The 17917-nt window shown below is 48.0% G+C and overlaps 1 protein-coding gene across 3 annotated transcripts in view; it reads left to right on the top strand.

Annotated features, from left to right (window-relative positions):
* Positions 1 to 17917, top strand: part of PHACTR3 (phosphatase and actin regulator 3) — a 101682-nt gene that overhangs the window by 21361 nt on the left and 62404 nt on the right. For all 3 annotated transcript variants that reach the window (XM_032592552.1, XM_032592551.1, XM_030309276.1), the window contains 2 exons: positions 2952 to 3126; positions 3853 to 4100. In XM_032592552.1, coding sequence (XP_032448443.1) covers positions 2952 to 3126; positions 3853 to 4100 — 423 coding nt within the window. The remainder of the gene's footprint in view (positions 1 to 2951; positions 3127 to 3852; positions 4101 to 17917) is intronic.

The raw sequence follows: 17917 nt of genomic DNA, 5'->3' as shown, positions 1-17917 counted from the left end.
GACGATCTGAGCCCCGCGTGCTTGTTCCTACCTCTCTGGGATGAGTCTAAGCCTAGAGTCTTCCGGGGACGTGGCCACACGGATAGGAGTCAAAGTTTCGAGGCAGGATCACACTGTTGCAACTTGTTGCTATCTTGTGAGAGTTTTCTTTTCCATCCGCTGAGACTTGAAACAATTGGAAATCCATCCGATCAGGCACTATCCACCATGTTTTATTCTGGCTCACATACAGTTTGTTCTGGACCCTCGATAACTCACAGACGTCCTGCCTCCTCTGTGCTTTGGACAGATCAGACCTAAGGCCGCATGGTGAGGTTCCTCTGCCGTGACTCCTCTGCTTGTCCGCACAGCTGAAATTCTGGATTTCGAGGGCCTCGTGCTCTGGGACCCTCCCCTCCCTTTTGAGGAGCTCCAGAACAGCAGGGGGATTAATCTAGGGAACTAGACTAGGAGCTGGAGGGCATGGGAGGGTGGTTTCAGCCTGGATCTCTTTTTGACAGCTGAGACCACCTTTTGGCGACTCTTGTCTTATTTCCTCTGTTCTCTTTTTTCTTCTCTTTGGGGGGGAAGTGTTTGCTTCAGCGTACGGGCGCTAGGTGGCAGCAGAGGAGGAGAGAGGCCCCTTAGCTGGGCTTAACTGGGACCAGGTGGGGGACAGCATACACAAGCTGAGTCCCCATGGGGGTTTTTGCCTGCAGGCCTCCTCACTGACCCTCCACCAGAGGTCAGGGCATTGTCTTCCCCCTCCCCCCAACCCAGACCCACTCACAGACTTGCTTTGCCGGGTCAGCATGGTGTCGAATTTTTTTTTAACGGGTTGCCAACATTTTAAACATTAAAATCTATTTAAGCATTAAATACTAACGTGTAAAACATGTCAGTTTTACCCGGAATCCAGATTTCTGGCTTTTCTTGAAAAGTCTTCATATCTGGCCACCCCTGAGTCACAGCAGCCCCATTAAGGCGAGCAGGTGCTCTTGTACTTACCGAAACCCTCGCCCCCTGTTCGTATGAATTGCGTGAGGTCCCTTGACTCACCTGCGTCTCACTTGCCTGGACCCTGGACCCGTGTGAGTTCACCCCCTCAGGACGAAGCTTTCCCCGTCCAGCTGGATGACGGTCGCTTCCACATATGGGGGTCCCACGGCCTCTGCCAACCACACTTGGAATCCCGCCACCGAGTTCCAATCCCAGCCCCTGTCATACCCTGGAAGCATGATTTGGGGTTGGCTTCTGAGCCTCGGTTTCCTTATCTGAGAAAGGGGAGTGCTAACTGGTGCCCTGGGAGGCTGGACGAGGCGGGCCACGTACAGCGCTCAGCAGAGCAGGAAATGGGGGGCGCTCGTTCAGTGTATTCGTGATTGCCAGCGTGTGGCGACCCTGCGAGGGTCCTGGCTGAGGGAGCACAGACAAGCCACGCCACCTCAGTTTCCCCACCTGTACGCTGGGACCGGGGATGCCTTCCTAGCAGGTGTGGGCGAGGATTCCAGGCAGCAGAGCAACACCTGCCGGGGAGGCGGTCCCTGTGATGAGCAGGGGCCGCCCCAGGAGGGGTGGAGGTTGGTGGGGGATGAGCTGGTGGAGTGTGGAGAATTGGGGACGGCCCTGGGGGCCACTCTCGGGTGGAGCCCGCCCCCCGCCCTGCCCGTGTCTGGCCACATTGTGAATGGCTGGCACCGTCTCATCCTTGGGCGTCAGCTCAGATGTCCCCTTCTGCCGAGAGGCCTCGCCTGACCTCCGTAGCCCAGCCCACGTGCTCCCGACCCCAGGTGCTCTCAGCCCCCCTGCCTGGCACAGCTCTTTCTCCAGTTGGCTTTCTGTCTGCCTTTCCTCTCTTGGCCCCACCTGGCCGGCCTAGAGGCCCATCGAGGGCAGGGCCTGGGCCGTGCGTGTTTCCTGGCCGTGCCCACCAAGACGGGTGTTTGTAAAGACCGCTAAATGATGTGTCCCGATGAGACCTACAGTCTTCCTTCTGTCTTCCTGTTAGTGACATCCACGTTCCAGGATTGCGTCAGAAAGTCTTTGTTTTTTATGGAGTGGTCTCGATCTCTGTGTCTCTGTGTCTGTCTCTCTGTTTCTCTCTCTCTTCCTGCTGAGGCTAAGAAGGGGTTGGTCTGTTTGTATCAGTCTAGTGGGAGCCTGCCTCAGCCTCTCTGGGAACGAGTCTGTGTATGAAGATGTAACAGGTGCCAGGCCCTAACCCAGCTGCCGGGCTCCTGCTGGCCCCATCAGGGAACTGTCAGCCCATTTTACAGATAAGAAGGCTGAGCCTTCTCGAGTTTTGGGGACTTGCCTTGGAGGTCTTACAGCTGATAAGTAGCAGATTGAGACTGGAGGCCAGATCCGTGTAACGACCAGACCCACGCCTTCTGCTGCCCCCAGCGCCTGACGCCATGTGGGACTTGGAGTGCACATTCAGGGAGCATCTATTAGAGGAGCAAGAGAAACCTCACCTTCTCAGGCAGGGTTTGAGCAAGCCTATTCTGGGTCTTCAAAATCATTTCATACAAATGGATGTCTATTGCACATGTATTAAGTGCCAGGCCTGGGGATACAGCAGTAAGAAAGGTAGACTTGGCCCTGCCCAGAGTCACAAAGTCGGGTGAGAAGGGCAGACCCAGTGAAGTCATTGATTCCAAGTGGGAGGAGGGGGGCGTCCGGTTTTCTGTGCCTGAGACCTTGCAGGGGGCTCGTTGGCACTGATGTCTATGGAGCTCATCCCCCAGGCTTGGGGGCGGGGGGTCTCGTGGATGGAACCGGACAGAGGTGAGCCCTGTCTCTGGCTCTGGGGGCAGGGGACCTGGCACAACTTCTGGAACAGGGCGTCAAGGTCACCTGGCCGGGTGGTGGGGGGAGCTGTGTCCTCTGCCCTTGGGCTCATGTCTTTCTGCAGAGTCCCTCCTCCCTGCTCCCGGGGGCTCACGTTCCTCTCGGTCCCTCTCGTGCTCCAGGCCAGCCTGCACTCTTCCAAGGCTCTGGCGGGAAAAACACTGACCCTCCCCTCCGAGGACAGCTTTCCACGCCCACGGGGTCTCCACATCTTGCCACTGTCCACCGGCCACTGCCCCCCAGCCGCGTCATTGAGGAGCTGCACAGGGCGCTGGCCACCAAGCATCGCCAGGACAGGTGAGCCACCCTGATAGGGAGACCTGTGTGCCCAGATTTCTATCCAGGCCAGTCTCGTGTCATGCGCCCGGACTGAGTTCCATGCACTGCTGTCACTGTCTTGAAATTCTTAAGGTTGGGACAAGAGCCCCGCCTTTTCCCTTTGCCCCGGGCTCTGGTCTTGGGTACCACACTCCAGGAGAGGACATTCGGGGGCTGGACACCGTGGGAGCCTGACCACAAAGCCCCTGCATTTCCCCGGGAGGATCCAGGTTAGGGAGTGCCGTGGAGGAGAAGTAGCCGTCCCGGCCTCTGCAGGCTTTGAGTTTTCGTTAGGCAAGAGTACAGGTAAGCCTGTTCCTGAAGCTTGCACATTGAGTTTTCATTTCCTGTGTCTGTAGGCAGGCTGTGAAAGAGAAGTGGACGGAGGGCAAAGCAGATAGGGAATGGGACGCACGTGTGGTTTGGCAGAAACGCTGCACACGTCCGTTCTCGGGAAGTCCTGGCCCCGAGTGTACTAAGCATGGCAGGCTTCATCATGGGCGTGCGTATGCTGTTCAGGACAGCCATGTGCCTGGACGCAAAGCCTGTGTGCCATCTGGGGCTGCGTGCCCCGTGCATTCAGATCAGAAGCTGGACGCTGCACGTACTTGGGGAATTTGCAATATTATTGGAAGCCCTCAAGTCGATACGCTGGGTCCTCGGACGAAGCGGACAGCGTATAACCCAAACTATCTTCCGCTTCAGTTTTCCAGGACGGGACAGTAAAGCGTCCCCGAAGAAGCGGGTGGACGTCCGCCTGTCGAGAACGTCCAGCATGGAGCGGGGCAAGGAGAGGGAGGAGGCTTGGAGCTTTGACGGCGTCTCGGAGAGCAAGAGGACGGCAGCCAAGGGCTCGGAGGAGAACAAGGAGAACTTGATCGTGAATTCCGAACTCAAGGACGACCTGCTGGTGTATCAGGATGAAGAGGCTCTGAATGACTCCATCATCTCTGGTGAGGGGAGGGCGGGGTCGGCGGGGCCATGCTGACCAGGCGCTTCTGCCCCTGGCCCGGAGGAGGGGTGGGGGCGAAGGAAGGGAGACACGCCTCCGAGGATGAGCAGGGGTGTGTGCGGACAGGCCCTGGGCTGGGGGTAGGAGACGCAGACCGAGCCTCTATTATTTTGGTAACTGCGTATTGATTTTCGTGTTTTTGTAAACACGTAAAAGAGGCTCAGCAAGTAACTTTGAGAGTGTCGCTGCTTGGGAACGCACGGCAGAAAGTCGTACAGGCGGTGCTCGGAGGTCCGGTGCTTGGAAATATAGTAAAAAATGCTACCAGGAAAGCGAAATGAGGTGGGAGGGGGAGGGGGATGGGGCCCAGCGGCCATCCCGGACGTGGCACACGTGTGACCACACCTGCTTGTGTGGGAACGCAGGTTCACAGGCCTTGAGATGACAGGCCAGAGTGACTGCTGTGTCTTACCCTGAGGACACAGGCTCAGGGAGGCAGCGCATCGCGGCCGCCCCGATGGGGCAGAGGATGTGCAGGCCGGGACCAGGAAGCGCAGGGAGGGTCACCTGCGGGCCCCGGGGGCCGTGCTGAGTGCCCACTACTTGGAAGAGGGTCAGTATCACACAGTGGTACGCCCTTGTCCACACGGTGCCTGGTCGTAAGGAGTGAGAGAGCAGCTGATAGATGAATGGCTTTATATACTGTCTGCAAGGCCGTTGGGTCCCCTGAGGTCCGAGATATTGCTGGGTCGACTCCGTGTGTCCACCAGAGGGTCTCGTGGGTGTCTCCAGCCTTAGATCTTCAGGTCTGAGCTCTTGATCTTGGCCCCCAAACCTGGCCTGTTGTCCGTCCCTGAAAGCAGCGCCTCTGCCCTCCCTGTGGCCTGGACCCACCCTGACACTCTCTTGACGTGGCACCTGCCAAGCAGGCAGGTGGTCATGGGTCCCCTGGACTCCTCCTTGGAGCAGACCCCAGGTCTGGCCGTGTCCTCCCCGGGCCCTGTGTCCCTGCCTGTCCCTGTCACCCCTGGGCTCTTCCTCTCCCTGAACTCCCTTGGACGCGGCCACGGGCCCTCGCTGTTCCTCACACGCACCGGCCATCTGCCGACCACAACATCCTCCTGGCCTCTGCACGGGGGTTGTGTGTGTGGCTCCTCTGGGTTCGAAACCCCACCTCCTCCTGGAAGCTGGCCCTGGGTACACAAGTGAGCCTCTCCCCACCACAGCTCTGCCAGCCCCTCGCTCCACCTGACCTTCCCCGCGGCTCCGTGTCCCCCTGACTTGGCTTACGCGCCCCCCCTCCCAGAGCACAGACCCCATGAGGTCAAGGGCTTCGTCCAGTAGCTCGTGCTGTGTTTGCAATCTGGGGGTGCAAAGTGCCAGGCCGTCAGGGGGCTCAAGGGGAGGGTGCCTGTCACGTATTAACAGGTGCCAGCCTGGGGAGCCCTCGTCCTCAGCTGCGCTGTCGCACGGACAGTTAGCTGTTTCTCCCGGGGTTTGTCCTGGGGCATGGGCCAAACTTGCACCTCTTGTCACGTGTGCCTCAAAGTGTGTCCTCAAGCGAGCAGCGCTTGACTGTGGTCTGACGGGAGCAGGGGGGGTAGAATTCACTCCAGAAACCCTGCTGTTGCTAACGTGCACAGGCTTGCTGCCCAGCTGCCTGGGGAACGTGATGCGCCCACTGCATTTGCAGACCCTGAGCAGAGCAACCCCGTCCTCCGTCCCCTCCTCCGCGGGCACCCGTGTTCCCGCCTCATGGTCGAGGCTTCACGTTCGACCCCAAGAACATCCTGTTGTGGGCTGGGCTTGTTGCGTGCGCCATCAGGCATACATATCTGGAGACCCCGGTCTTCCGCAGATTCAGCCTCTGGGTGCTCATCTCCAGGAGAGTCCAGGGCTCCTGAAGCCTGGGAACCAGTCTGGAGAATGGGTTCTTTGCTTTTTCACATTCTTACGTGTGTCCGTAATTCCCTCAAAGTTATGAACCTCTCAGCCGAAGTACTCGGAGGGGGAAAACAGAAACCCGTTTCGGTTCTAGACAAAGCCTAGAGATGTTACTTTTAGGGAGAATGTTATCATAGGAAAGACCCATGAAAGTATTTTGCTTTGCTCGATAGGACAGCAGTGGCTGTTACTTGCTTCTCCCGGGTTCAAGCCCTGCGCCCAAGGCTGGTGGGTTATTTGTCAGTCCCTGTGGTGCTGAGGCAGAAAAACAGCAAAGCAGTAGATTCACCAATTATTGGCCACAAAAACCCCGCAATGTTACCTATCTATTTAGCGTACTGTTGACGGAACCTTGGAGGCATCGTCCCGTCTCACGTGAACAGTCCCAGGATGGGTCAACCCAAATTCTCTAATAAGGTGGCACCAGAGTTTCATTTCCAGAGCTGGTGGTGACCCCACCCAAGGCAGGTTGCCTCGTGAATCAGCTGGAAGACGGAAAGACCGTCCTGCTTGACTGAGCTGTAGAGAAAAACGTCTCTTGTCCTGAGTCTGACGGTTGGACTTGCGCGCGGGGCAACTTCATTGTCGTGGTCAGCACAGAAAGGGGCACAACAGACCGTGTGTTTCTACCTCGTGCCTCCTGCCAGACTGCGGTGTGCACACAGGGGCACCCTCACAGCTGTGCGCAATCGGTGCTGGGTGAAAACGGGGCACCGAGAACATTCTCCGGTTTGTCCAAGGTGAATTCTTAAGATTTAATTTTTTAAGAGCAGCTTTAGGGTCACAAGAAAATTAGGAGAAAGTTACAGAGACTTCCATGTGCCTCCTCCAACCCCCTCCCCCACCACCACCCCCGCCCCGCCTCCCCGTGACCAGCCTCACTCACCAGACTGGTACGTTCGTGACAACAGATAAACCGACGTTGACCCCTCGTCACCCTAAGTGTTCACTCCCGATGTCGTGCGCTCTGGGCATTTGGACAAATGTGCAGTGACTGGTGTCTATCATGATACTGTCATTCAGAGAATTTTCGCTGCTCCTCAAATCCCCCGTGCTCCACCTGTTCCACTCTCCCCACCGCCCCCTCCCCCGCAACCACTGATCGTTTTATTATCTCCGTGGTTGAACCTGTCAAGAATGTCGTAGAGTTGGAGTCCTGTGGTGTGTAGCTTCTTCAGGCTGGCTTCTTTCTCATAGTACCGTGCATCCAAGTTTCCTCCGTGTCTCTTCATGGCTTGATAGCTCATTTCTTTTCAGTGCTAAGTAATATTCCGTTGTCTGGGTGGGTCCCAGTTGACCCGCTCACCTACTGAAGGACATCTTGGTTCCTTCCAAGTTTTGGCAATTATGAATTAAGCCGCTGTAAAAGTCCACGTGCGATTTTGTGTGTGTGGACATAAGCTTTCACCTCCTTTGGGTGAATACCCACGAGTGAGGTTGCTAGATCAGTATGGTAAGACTGTGTTTCGATTTGTAAGAACCCGCCAAACTGTGTTCCCAAGGCGCCGTGCCATGTTGCATGGCATTGCCAGCAGCAATGAACGAGAGAGGTCCGGGTGCATCACGTCTTCACCACAGCATCGGGTGTCGCCAGGGTTCCAGATCTGGGCCGCTCTAACAGGTTGTCGTGCTGTCTCGTTGTTTTGACTTGCGTCTCCCTGATGACCGACACTGCGGAGCAACTTTCCATACACTTACTTGCTCTCTGTGCATCTCCTTGGGTGAGGTGGCAAGGTTTGGGACCCGTCATTTCTTAATCGGGTTGTTTCTTTTCTTACTATTGGGTTTTAAGGGTTTCTTTATATTTTGGAAGGCGGTCCTTTCTCAGATGTAACCTTTGAAAATATTTTCTCCCGGTCCGTGGCTTGTCTTACTCTCTTGACATTGTCTTTCATAGAGCACAAGTTTTTAATTTTAATGGAGTCTAGCTTGTCCATTAACTGTCATGGATCATGCGTTGGGCAGTGTATCTGGAAAGACCTCGTCATACTCAAGCTCACTTAGGTTTTCGCACATTATCCTCCAAGTTTTATGCTTTGGAGTTCTACGTTTAGGTCTGTGATTCATTTAGTGAATGTCGCATGGTATGTATCGAGATTCATTTTTCTGCGTGGGCTGTCCAATTCTAGCTAATTTGCTATTTAAGATGAACATAGAATTCTGATGCTTCATTTAAATTTAACATATTTAATAGCTAACAATTTAAATAATTGTTCCTAATATGTTGTTGAGGATTTGTACACCTGTGTTCATGAGACGTCCTGGCCCATCGTGGTTTTGCTCTTGTAATATCTTTGTCTGGTTTTGGTTTTAGGGTAATGCTGGCCTCCTAGAATGAGTTAGCCTCCTGTCCTCTGCTTCTGTTCTCTGCAAGAGATTATAGGGAATTGGCATAATACCTTCTTTATATGTCCAGTAGAATTCACCAGTGAACCCATCTCGGCCTGGCACTCTCTGTTTGGAAGGTTATTAATTATTGACTCAATTTCTTTAATAAATATAGCCTGTGCAGGGGCACCTGGGTGGCTCAGTCGGTTAAGTGTCTGACTCTTGACTTCAGCTCAGGTCACGATCTCCCGGTTCGTGAGTTCAAGCCCCGCATCGGGCTCTGAGCTGACAGCATAGAGCCTGCCTGAGATTCTGTCTCCTCCTCTGCACCTCCTCGGCTTGCTCTCTGTCTCTTTCTCAACATAATTAAAAATAAACTTTAAAAAAATAAAAATAAGCCTGTTCAGATCATCTATTTGTTCTTGTGATTTTGAACAGATTGCGTCTTTCCAGGAATTGGTCCGTTTCATGTAGGTCATGCAGTTAGTGGGGATGGAGTTGTCCATAGTATTTCTTTATTCTTTTAATGTCCAGGGGGTCCGTACATCTTCCCCTTCTTTCATTTCTGATATTAGCAATTTTGTGGCCTCTGTCTTTTTTTCTTAGGTATCTTGGCTGGAGGCCAATCAATTGTATTGACCTTTTCAAAGAACCAGCTTTTGGTTTCAATGATTTTTCTCTATTGATTTGCTGTTTGACTCTCACTGATTTCTGCTCTAATTCTTATTTCTATCCGTCTGCTTACTCTGGATTTAATTTGCTCATCTTTTTCTAGTTTCCTAACGTGGACATTAGGGTATCAGTTTTAGCTCTTTCTTCATTTCCAATCCATGCATTCAGTGCTATAAATTTTCCTCTAAGCGCTGCTTTTACTCCATCTGACAAATTTTGAAAAGCTGTGTTTTCATTTTCACTTAGTTCAAAATATTTTAAAATTACTCTTGACATTTCTTCTTTGGCCCATGCGTTGTTTCAAAGTGTGCTGTTAAACCTCCATGGGAACTGAGGTTTTCCGGTTGCCTTTCTGTAACCGATTACTGGTTTAACTGCATTGTGGTCTGAGAGCAGACATTATATGATTTGTATTCTTTTGTATTTGTTGAGGGTGTGTTTTATGGGCCAGAATGTGGTGTTGTCTTGGTGAATGTCCCTCATGAGCTGGAGAACAACGTATATCCTGTTCTTGTTGGGTGAGGTAGTCTATGGGTGTCACTTATACGCAGTTGGTCGACTGTGCTGTGGAGTTCAACCATGTCCTTGCTGATTTTCCATTCCTGGATCTGCCGGCTTCCGAGAGGGGTGTTGGAGTCTCAGTTATGATCATATGTTCATCTATGCCTCCTTACAGTTCTGTTTTTGTCTCACAAAGTTTGACATGCTGTTGTTGGGCGTGTAGTTGTTAAGAACTGTTACGTGCTGAGAATTGACCCCTTTTGGGGCGCCTGTGTGACTCAGTTGGTTAAGCGTCAGACTTCATTCCGCTCAGCTCATGATCTTGCAGTTCGTGAGTTCGAGCCCCAAGTTGGGCTCTGTGCTGACAGCTCGGAGCCTGGAGCCTGCTTTGGATTCTGTGTTTCCCTCTCTCTCTGCTCCTCCCCTACTCACTCTCTGTTTCTCTCTCTCTTAAAAATAAACAAACATTAACAAATTTCAAAAAAAGAGTATTAAAAGAAATGACCCATTTATCATATGGAATGCCCTTCCTATCCCTGACAGCCTTTCTCGCTTTGAGGTCTGCTCTGTCTGAAACGCCTGCTTCCTCTAGGTTAGGGTTAGCATGGCATATTTCTCTCCATCCATTATTCTTAATCTCGATGTGTCTTTATATCCAAAGTAGTTTCTTTAGACAACATAGAATCGGGTCTTATTTTTTGATCCACTCTAACAATCTCTGTCTTTTAATTGGTATATTTAGGCCATGACAGTCAAAGTGATTATTGATAAAGTTGGGTTAATATCTACCATATATGTTTCTGTTTTCTATTTATTGCTCTTGTTCTTTGTTTTTCTATACTACCTTTTGCGCTTTTATTTCATTTTAATTCCAGTATAGTTAATGCACAGTGTTACATGTTCGTTTCAGTTGTACAACATAGTGGTTCCACACTTCCATGCATCACCCGGTGCTCATCACAAGTGCCCTCTGTAATTCCCATCACTTATTTCCCCCACCCCCCATCCACCTCCCCTCTGGTAACCGTCAGTTTGTTCTCTATTGTTAAGAGTCTGTTTCTTGGTTTGTCTCTTTTTTTCCTTTGTTCATTTATTTTGTTTCTTAAATTCCACCAATGAGTGAAATCATATGGTATTGGGCTTCCTCTGACTTATTTCACTTAGCATTATACCCTCTAGATCCATCCATATTGTTGCAAGTGGCAAGATTTCATTCTCTGTGATGGCTGAAAAATATTCATTGTGTGTGTATACACACACATAAACACACACACACCCCACATCATCTTTATCCATTCATCTATCAATGGACACTTGGGCTGCTTCCATCATTTGGCGATTGTCAGTAATGCTGCTATAAACGTATTGGTGCATTATCCTTTTGAATATGAAGTTTTTGTATTCTTTGGGTAAGTGCCTAGTAGTGCAATTGCTGGGTCGTAGGGTAGTTCTGTTTTTAATTTTTTGAGGAACCTCCATACTGCTTTCCGCAGAGGCTGCACCAGTTTGCATTCCCACCAAGAGTGCCCAAGGGTTCCTTTTTCTCCACATCCTCGCCAACAATTGCCACTTTTGTGTTTTTTTTATTTTAGCCATTCTGACAGTTACGAAGTGGTATCTCATTGTCATTTTGATTTGCATTTCCCTGATGATGACTGGTATTGAGCATCTTTTCATGTGTCCATTTGCCATCTGTATGTTTTTTTTTTTTTTTGGAGAAATATCTTTTCATGCTTTCTATCTATTTTTTTAATTGAATTGGTTGGCTTTTTTTTTTTTTCGGTGTTGGGTTGTATAAGTATATAATACATTTTGGATACTAATCCTTTATATGTCATTTGCAAATATCTTCTCCCATTTGGTAGCATCTTTTACTTTTGTTGATTGTTTCCTTTGCTGTGCAGAAGCTTTTATTTTGATGAAGTTCCAATAGTTTATTTTTGCTTTTGTTTCCCTTGCCTCAGGAGACCTATCTCGTAAGAAGTTGCTATGGCTGATGTCAAAGAAGTTACTGCCTGTGTTCTTTTCTAGGATTTTTATGGTTTCAGTCTCACATTTAGGTCTTTAATCCATTTTTTTTTATTTTTACTGTTTAACATTTGTTCATTTTTGAGAGACAGAGACAGAACATGAGTGGGGGAAGGGCAGAGAGGGAGACACTGAATCCGAAGAAGGCTCCAGGCGCTGAGCTGTCAGCACAGCTGGAACTCACGAACCATGAGACCATGACCTGAACTGAAGCTGGACGCTCAACCAACTGAGCCAGCCAGGTGCCCCATAGGTCTTTAATCCATTTTAAGTTCCTTTTTGTGTATGGTGTAGGAAAGTGGTCCGGTTTCATTCTTTTGCCTGTCGCTGCCCAATTTTCCCAGCATTCGAAGAGACTCTTTTTTTTGCATTGTATATTCCTTCCTCCTACCATATAATCACGGGTTCATTTCCAGGTTTTTTACTCTGTTCTACTGATGCGTGTGTCTGTCTTTGTGCTAGTACCATACTCCTTTGATTCCTACAGCTTTGTCACATATCTTGCAATCTGGAGCCGTGGTACCTCCAGCTTTGTTTTTCTTTTTCAAGATAGCTTTGGCGATTCGGAGTCTTGTGGTTCCATACACGTTTTAGGGCCGTTTGTTCTAGTTCTGTGAAAAATCCTGGTGGCATTTGGATAGGGATTGCATTAAGTTTGTATTGCTTTGGGTAGTATGGACATACTAACAATACGTCTTCCGGTCCATGAGCATGGAATATCTTTCCATTTGTGTGATCCTCAATTTCTTTCATCAGTGCTTTATGGTTTTCAGAGCACAGGTCTTTCACCTCCTTGGTTAAGTTCATTTCTAGGTGCTTTGTTATCTTTGGTGCAACTGTAAATGGGATTGTTTTCTTAATACTTCTTTCTGCCGCTTCATTATCAGTGTATAGAAATGCAATGGATTTCTCCACATTGATTTGTGCATCCTGCAATGTTACTGAATTCTCGTATCCGTTCTAGTAGGTTTTTTTGTGGAGTCTTTAGGGTTTCCTCTATATAGTATCATGTTATCTGCAAATAGTGAAAGTTTTCCTTCTTCCTTACCAACTTGGATGCTTTTTATTTTTGTTGTCTGATTGCTGTGGGTGGACTTCCAGTACTATGTTGAATGAAAGTGGTGAGAGTGGAACATCCTTGTCTTCTGACCTTAGGGACAAATCTCCCAGGTTCCCCCCATTGAGTATGATGTTCATTGTGGTTTTCCACATGAGGCCTTTATTACGTTGAGGTATGTTCCCTCAGGACGTTGTACTTTGTCAAATGCTTTTTCTGCATCTATTGAAATGATCATGTCATTTTTATCATTTATCGATGTGATGTACCCTATTTGTTGATTTGTGAATATTGAACCACCGCTGCAACCCTGGAATAAATCCTACGTGACGTAGTGAATGATTTTTTAAAGTATTGTTGGCTTCTGCTTGGTAATATTTTGTTGAGGATTTTTAAAATTATTTTAGTGTTTATTTATTTTTGAGAGAGAGAGGGACAGAGTGTCAGAAAGAGGAAGACACAGATTCTGAAGCAGCCTCCAGGCTCCGAGCTGTCAGCACAGGGCCCGACGCGGGGCTCGAACCCACAAACTGTGAGATCATGACCTGAGCCGAAGTCGGACGCTTAACCCACTGAGCCACCCAAGCGCCCCGAGAATGTTTGCATCCATGTCCATCAGAGATATTGGCCTATATTGCCAATATCTCTTTTTTGGTAGTGTCTTTTTCTGGTTTGGGTATCAGGGTAATGCTGGCCTCGTAGAATGAATTTGGAAGTTTTCCTTCCTCTTCTATTTCTGGAATAGTTTGAGAAAAATAGGTATTAACTCTTCTTTAAACATTTGGAATTCACCTGTGAAGCCATCTGGTCCTGGACTTTTGTTTGTTGGGGGTTTTTTGATTACTGATTCAATTTCATTGCTGGTAATTGGTCTGTTCAAATTTTCTTTTTCTTCCTGCTTCAGTTTTGGGAGCTTATATGCTTCTAGGAATTTATCCATTTCTTCTAGATTGTCCAACTTGAATATTCTCTTCTAGTCTTTTTTTTTTATGAGTCTCGTTAGATGTTTATCAATTTCATTGATCTTTTCATAGAACCAGCTCCTGGTTTCACTGATTGGTTCTATAGTGTGTGTGTGTGTGTGTGTGTGTGTGTGTGTGTGTGTGTGTGTGTGTGTGTTTTAATTTCTATATCATTTATTTCTGTTATAATCTTTATTATTTTTTTCCTTTTACTGGTTTGGGGTTTTGTTCTTCCTAGCTCTGATAGGTGTAAGATTATGTTGTTTGAGATTTTTGTTGCTTCTTGAGGTAGCCCTGTATTGCTATATACTTTCCTCTTAGAACAGCTTTTCCTCCATCCCAAAGATTTTGGAACATTGTGTTTTCATTTTCATTTGTCTCCATGTATTTTTTGATTTCCTCTTTGCTTTCTTGGTTGACCTATTTGTCGCTTAGCAGCATGTTATTTAACCTTCTATGTATTTGTGCCCTTTCCAGAGTTTTTCTTGTGGTTGATTTCTAGTTTCATAATGTTGTGGTCAGAAAAGATGCGTGGTATGACTTTGATCATTTTGAATTTATTGAGACTTTGTTGTGAATTTGTTTGGCCTAATATATGATCTATCTGGAGAACGTCCCATGCGCACTTGAAAATAATGTGTATCCCATGGTTTTAGGATGGAATGTTCTGAATGTATCTGTTAAATCCAACTGATCCAGAGTGTTACTCAATGCCATTGTTTCCTTATTGATTTTCTGTTTGGATTATCTGTCCGTTTATGTCAGTGGGGTAGTAAAGTCCCATACTATTATTGTGTTACTATCAATTACTTCCTTTGTGTTTATTATTAACTGTTTTATGTATCTGGGTGCTTCTATGCTGGGCGCATAAATATTTACAATTGTTATGTCTTCTTGTCGTGTTGTTCCCTTTTTTTTAAATTTCTTTTTAAACGTTTATTTATTTTTGAGAGAGACAGAGCACAAGCAGGGGAGGAACAGAGAGAGAGGGAGACACAGAATCTGAAACAGGCTCCAGGCTCTGAGCTGTCAGCACAGAGCCTGACGAGGGGCTCGAACTCACAAACCACACGAGATCAGGATCTGAGCCGGAGCCTGAGGCTCCACCGACTGAGCCACCCAGGCACCGCCCGCCCCCCCCCCCCCATGTTGTTCCCTTTTTGATTAGATAGTGTCTGTCTCTTGTTACAGTCTTTGTTTTAAAGTCTGTTTTGTCTGATGTAAGTATTGCTATCCCAGCTTTCTTAACACATCCATTTGCATGATAAATGTTTCTCCATCTCTTTACTGGCAATATGCATATGTTTTAGGTCTGAAATGAGTGTCTTGTAGGCACCATATCCATGGGTCTTATTTATTTTTTTAATCCATTCTGTCGCTCAATGTCTTTTGATTGGAGCATTTAGTTCATTTACATTCAATGTAATTATTGATAGGATGTATTTATTGCCATTTTGTTACTTGTTTTATCAGTGTTTTTATAGTTCTTCTCTGTTCCTTTCTTGCTGTCTTCTCTCGTGATTATTTTGCTCTCTTTAGTGATGTACTTGGATTCCTTTCTCTTTATTCTTTGCATATCAGTTACTGGTTTTTGATTTGCGGTTACCCTTAGGTTTGTATATAATATCTTATGCATATAGCAGTCTGTACTAAGCTGATGGTCACTTACATGTGTACCCATTCTTTACTCCTTTCCCTGCCGTGACTTAAGTATATGGTATCATACTTTACATCCTTTTATTTTATGAGTCCCTTGACTGATTTGTAGACATTTTTACTACTACTGTGCTTCCTACTTTACGTACTCTTACTTATGGTCTTTCTTTTCTACTCCAAGAGTCCCCTTTAACATTTCTCGTAGGGCTGGCTTAGTAGTGATGAATTCCTTAAACCTTTGTTTTTTACTTTACCTCTCCTATTCTGAATGATAGCCTTGCTGGATATTCATGGCTGCAAATTATTCCCTTTCTGCATGTTTTAATGTTTATTTATTATTGAGAGACAGAGAGAGAGAGAGAGCATGAGCATGGGAGGGGCAGAGACAGGAGGAGACCCAGAATCTGAAGCAGGCTCCAGGCTCTGACCCATCAGCACAGAGTCCAATGCGGGGCTTGAACTCACAGACCGTGAGATCATGACCTGAGCCAAAGTCAGATGCTTAACCGACTGAGCCACCCAGGTGTCCCCCTTTCTGCATTTTGAATAGAGCATGCCACTCCTTTCTGGCCTGCAAAGTTTCTGCTGAAAAATCCGCTGTTAGCCTTGTGGAGTTTCCCCTTGTATGTAATTGTCTTCTTTTCTCTTGTTGCTTAAAAATTCTCTCTCATTACTTTTTGTCGTTTTAATTGCTGTGTGTCTTGGCATAGTCCTCCTTGGGTTGAATTTTGGGGGGGATCTCTTTGCCTCCTAGATCCAGATGTCTGTTTCCTTCCCCAGAGTCTGGAAGTTTTCAGCTATTATTCCTCAAATAGATTTTCTGCCCCCTTTTCTCTCTCCTCTTCAGAAATCTCTGTAATGTGAATGTTATTATTATTGATAGTGTTCTTGAGTTTCCAGAGTCTGTTCTCATTTGGCATATTTGTCTTCCAGGCCACTGAGTCATTCTTCTGCTTCCTTTAGCCTGCTATTTATTCCATCTAATGTATTTTTAATTTTATTTATTGTGTTCTTCATCTCTGATTGGTCCTCTTTTTAAAAAATCTCTTTGTTAAGGGTCTCATATCCTCTACTCTTTTCTCAAGGTCAGTGTGTATCTTTATGATCATTACTTTGAATAATCTATCAGGCATATCCCTTATCTCCATTTTGCGTAGGTCTCTTGCTGTGGTTTTGTCTTGTTTTTTCGTTTGGGAGAATTCCTCTGTGTCTTCATTTTGTCTAACTCCATTTCTCCTTTTAATGAGGTGCACATCGTCTCCTTCTCTTGAACGTTGTGGCCTTAGGAAGCAGAGGCCCAGGCCTTATGAAGCACGGCCTGCAGTGCCGTGTCCCCTGTTCGCCAGAACCTGACGCTTCAGGGGGTCTCCCATGTGTGTTGCAGGCACCCTCCTGTTGTGGCCCAGCCACTTTTTCCTTCAGTCCTGTTGTCTGCAATGATTCTCTTTGCATGTTGTGGGCGGTGTTCGGTCGCCATGTTGTTAGCGGGCCTGGGGCCTCCTTGAGCTTGAGTTGAGTCAGACCAGGGGTTTGCCAGAGATGCAGTAGCATCTGTGTTGTCCCCCGAGATGCTTCCGTTAGTGGGCGGGGCCTGCAATCAGGCCAGATGTCTGCCCACTGCTGGGGCTGCAATCCGACTGGTGTCCCTCTTCCTGAGGACAGCAAGTGGCCCTGGTCCCTGTCGGGGGCTGTTTGCACACTGCTGGGCTTGTGGCACCCCTTTTGATGGGCTCCAGCCAGGAGCCTGTTGGAGGGGACGATTCACAAAGCAAGTGGGGTGAGATGTAGTGTTAGCAAGGTTTGCTTTGGTCCTCTGGAGGAGGGGACTTGCAGTACGGGACTGAGGCAGGCCTAGCTAGAGGGGGCAGATCCGCTGAAGCATGGCAGGGGCAGGACAGGGGTAAATAAGTTAGGAAGTGGGTGTTAGTGCTGTGCTGGTTCCCGCGGGTGGCCGTGTATTTATGCCAGGGGGTGGGGAAGGAGACAGCTCCTGGCAGCTCCTTGGCTCCTAGAGGAGTCTCCCTACAATCTCTGTCCTTCCAGAACGTGCTCTGAAATGAGTAACTAACACTCCCTCCATTGTGACCCAGCAGCTTCTCAAACTGCTGCTTCTACCTCTACAGTCCACTGTATCTCTGCAGACTGTTTGTGGTGCTCTTTAAGGGCTGGGACTCAGTTTCCTCTTGCCTGCTGATTTTCAAAATTCCAGGTTTTAAGTCCTGCTGGTTTTAAGAACTCAAGAAATCCGATCCTTCTGGTTTTCAAAGCCAAATATCATGGGGAATCATCTTCCCTACACAGGCTCCCTGGCGTGATTGTCTGTTTCCCTTCTCCACACTTGTGGGTTCCTCCCTCCCACATACAGTCCTGTGGTCCATTTAGTTCCTAGCTCCATTGACGCGGCCTCTTCTCCACATTTAGTGGTGGAGTTTGTTCTGCCAGAGTCTTCGGGCTTTCTGGATTACTTATGCCGACCCGAGTATTATCTAGTCGTATCCATGGGACAAGGTAAACTTAGCGTCCTCCTACTCTGCCATCTTCCCAGTGATCCTTACCTTTTGTGGGTTTTATTTTATTCAGCAGTTGATATAATTTCATTGTCTCTCCTTTCTTTATGTATCAGTTATACTTTTTTTTCGTGGTTGTCCTTGAGTTTATAGATTGTATATA

The sequence above is a fragment of the Lynx canadensis genome, chromosome A3, assembly GCF_007474595.2.
Source record: "Lynx canadensis isolate LIC74 chromosome A3, mLynCan4.pri.v2, whole genome shotgun sequence".
Taxonomy (NCBI): Eukaryota; Metazoa; Chordata; class Mammalia; order Carnivora; family Felidae; genus Lynx; species Lynx canadensis.
This window is presented reverse-complemented; position numbering and strand designations above follow the sequence as displayed.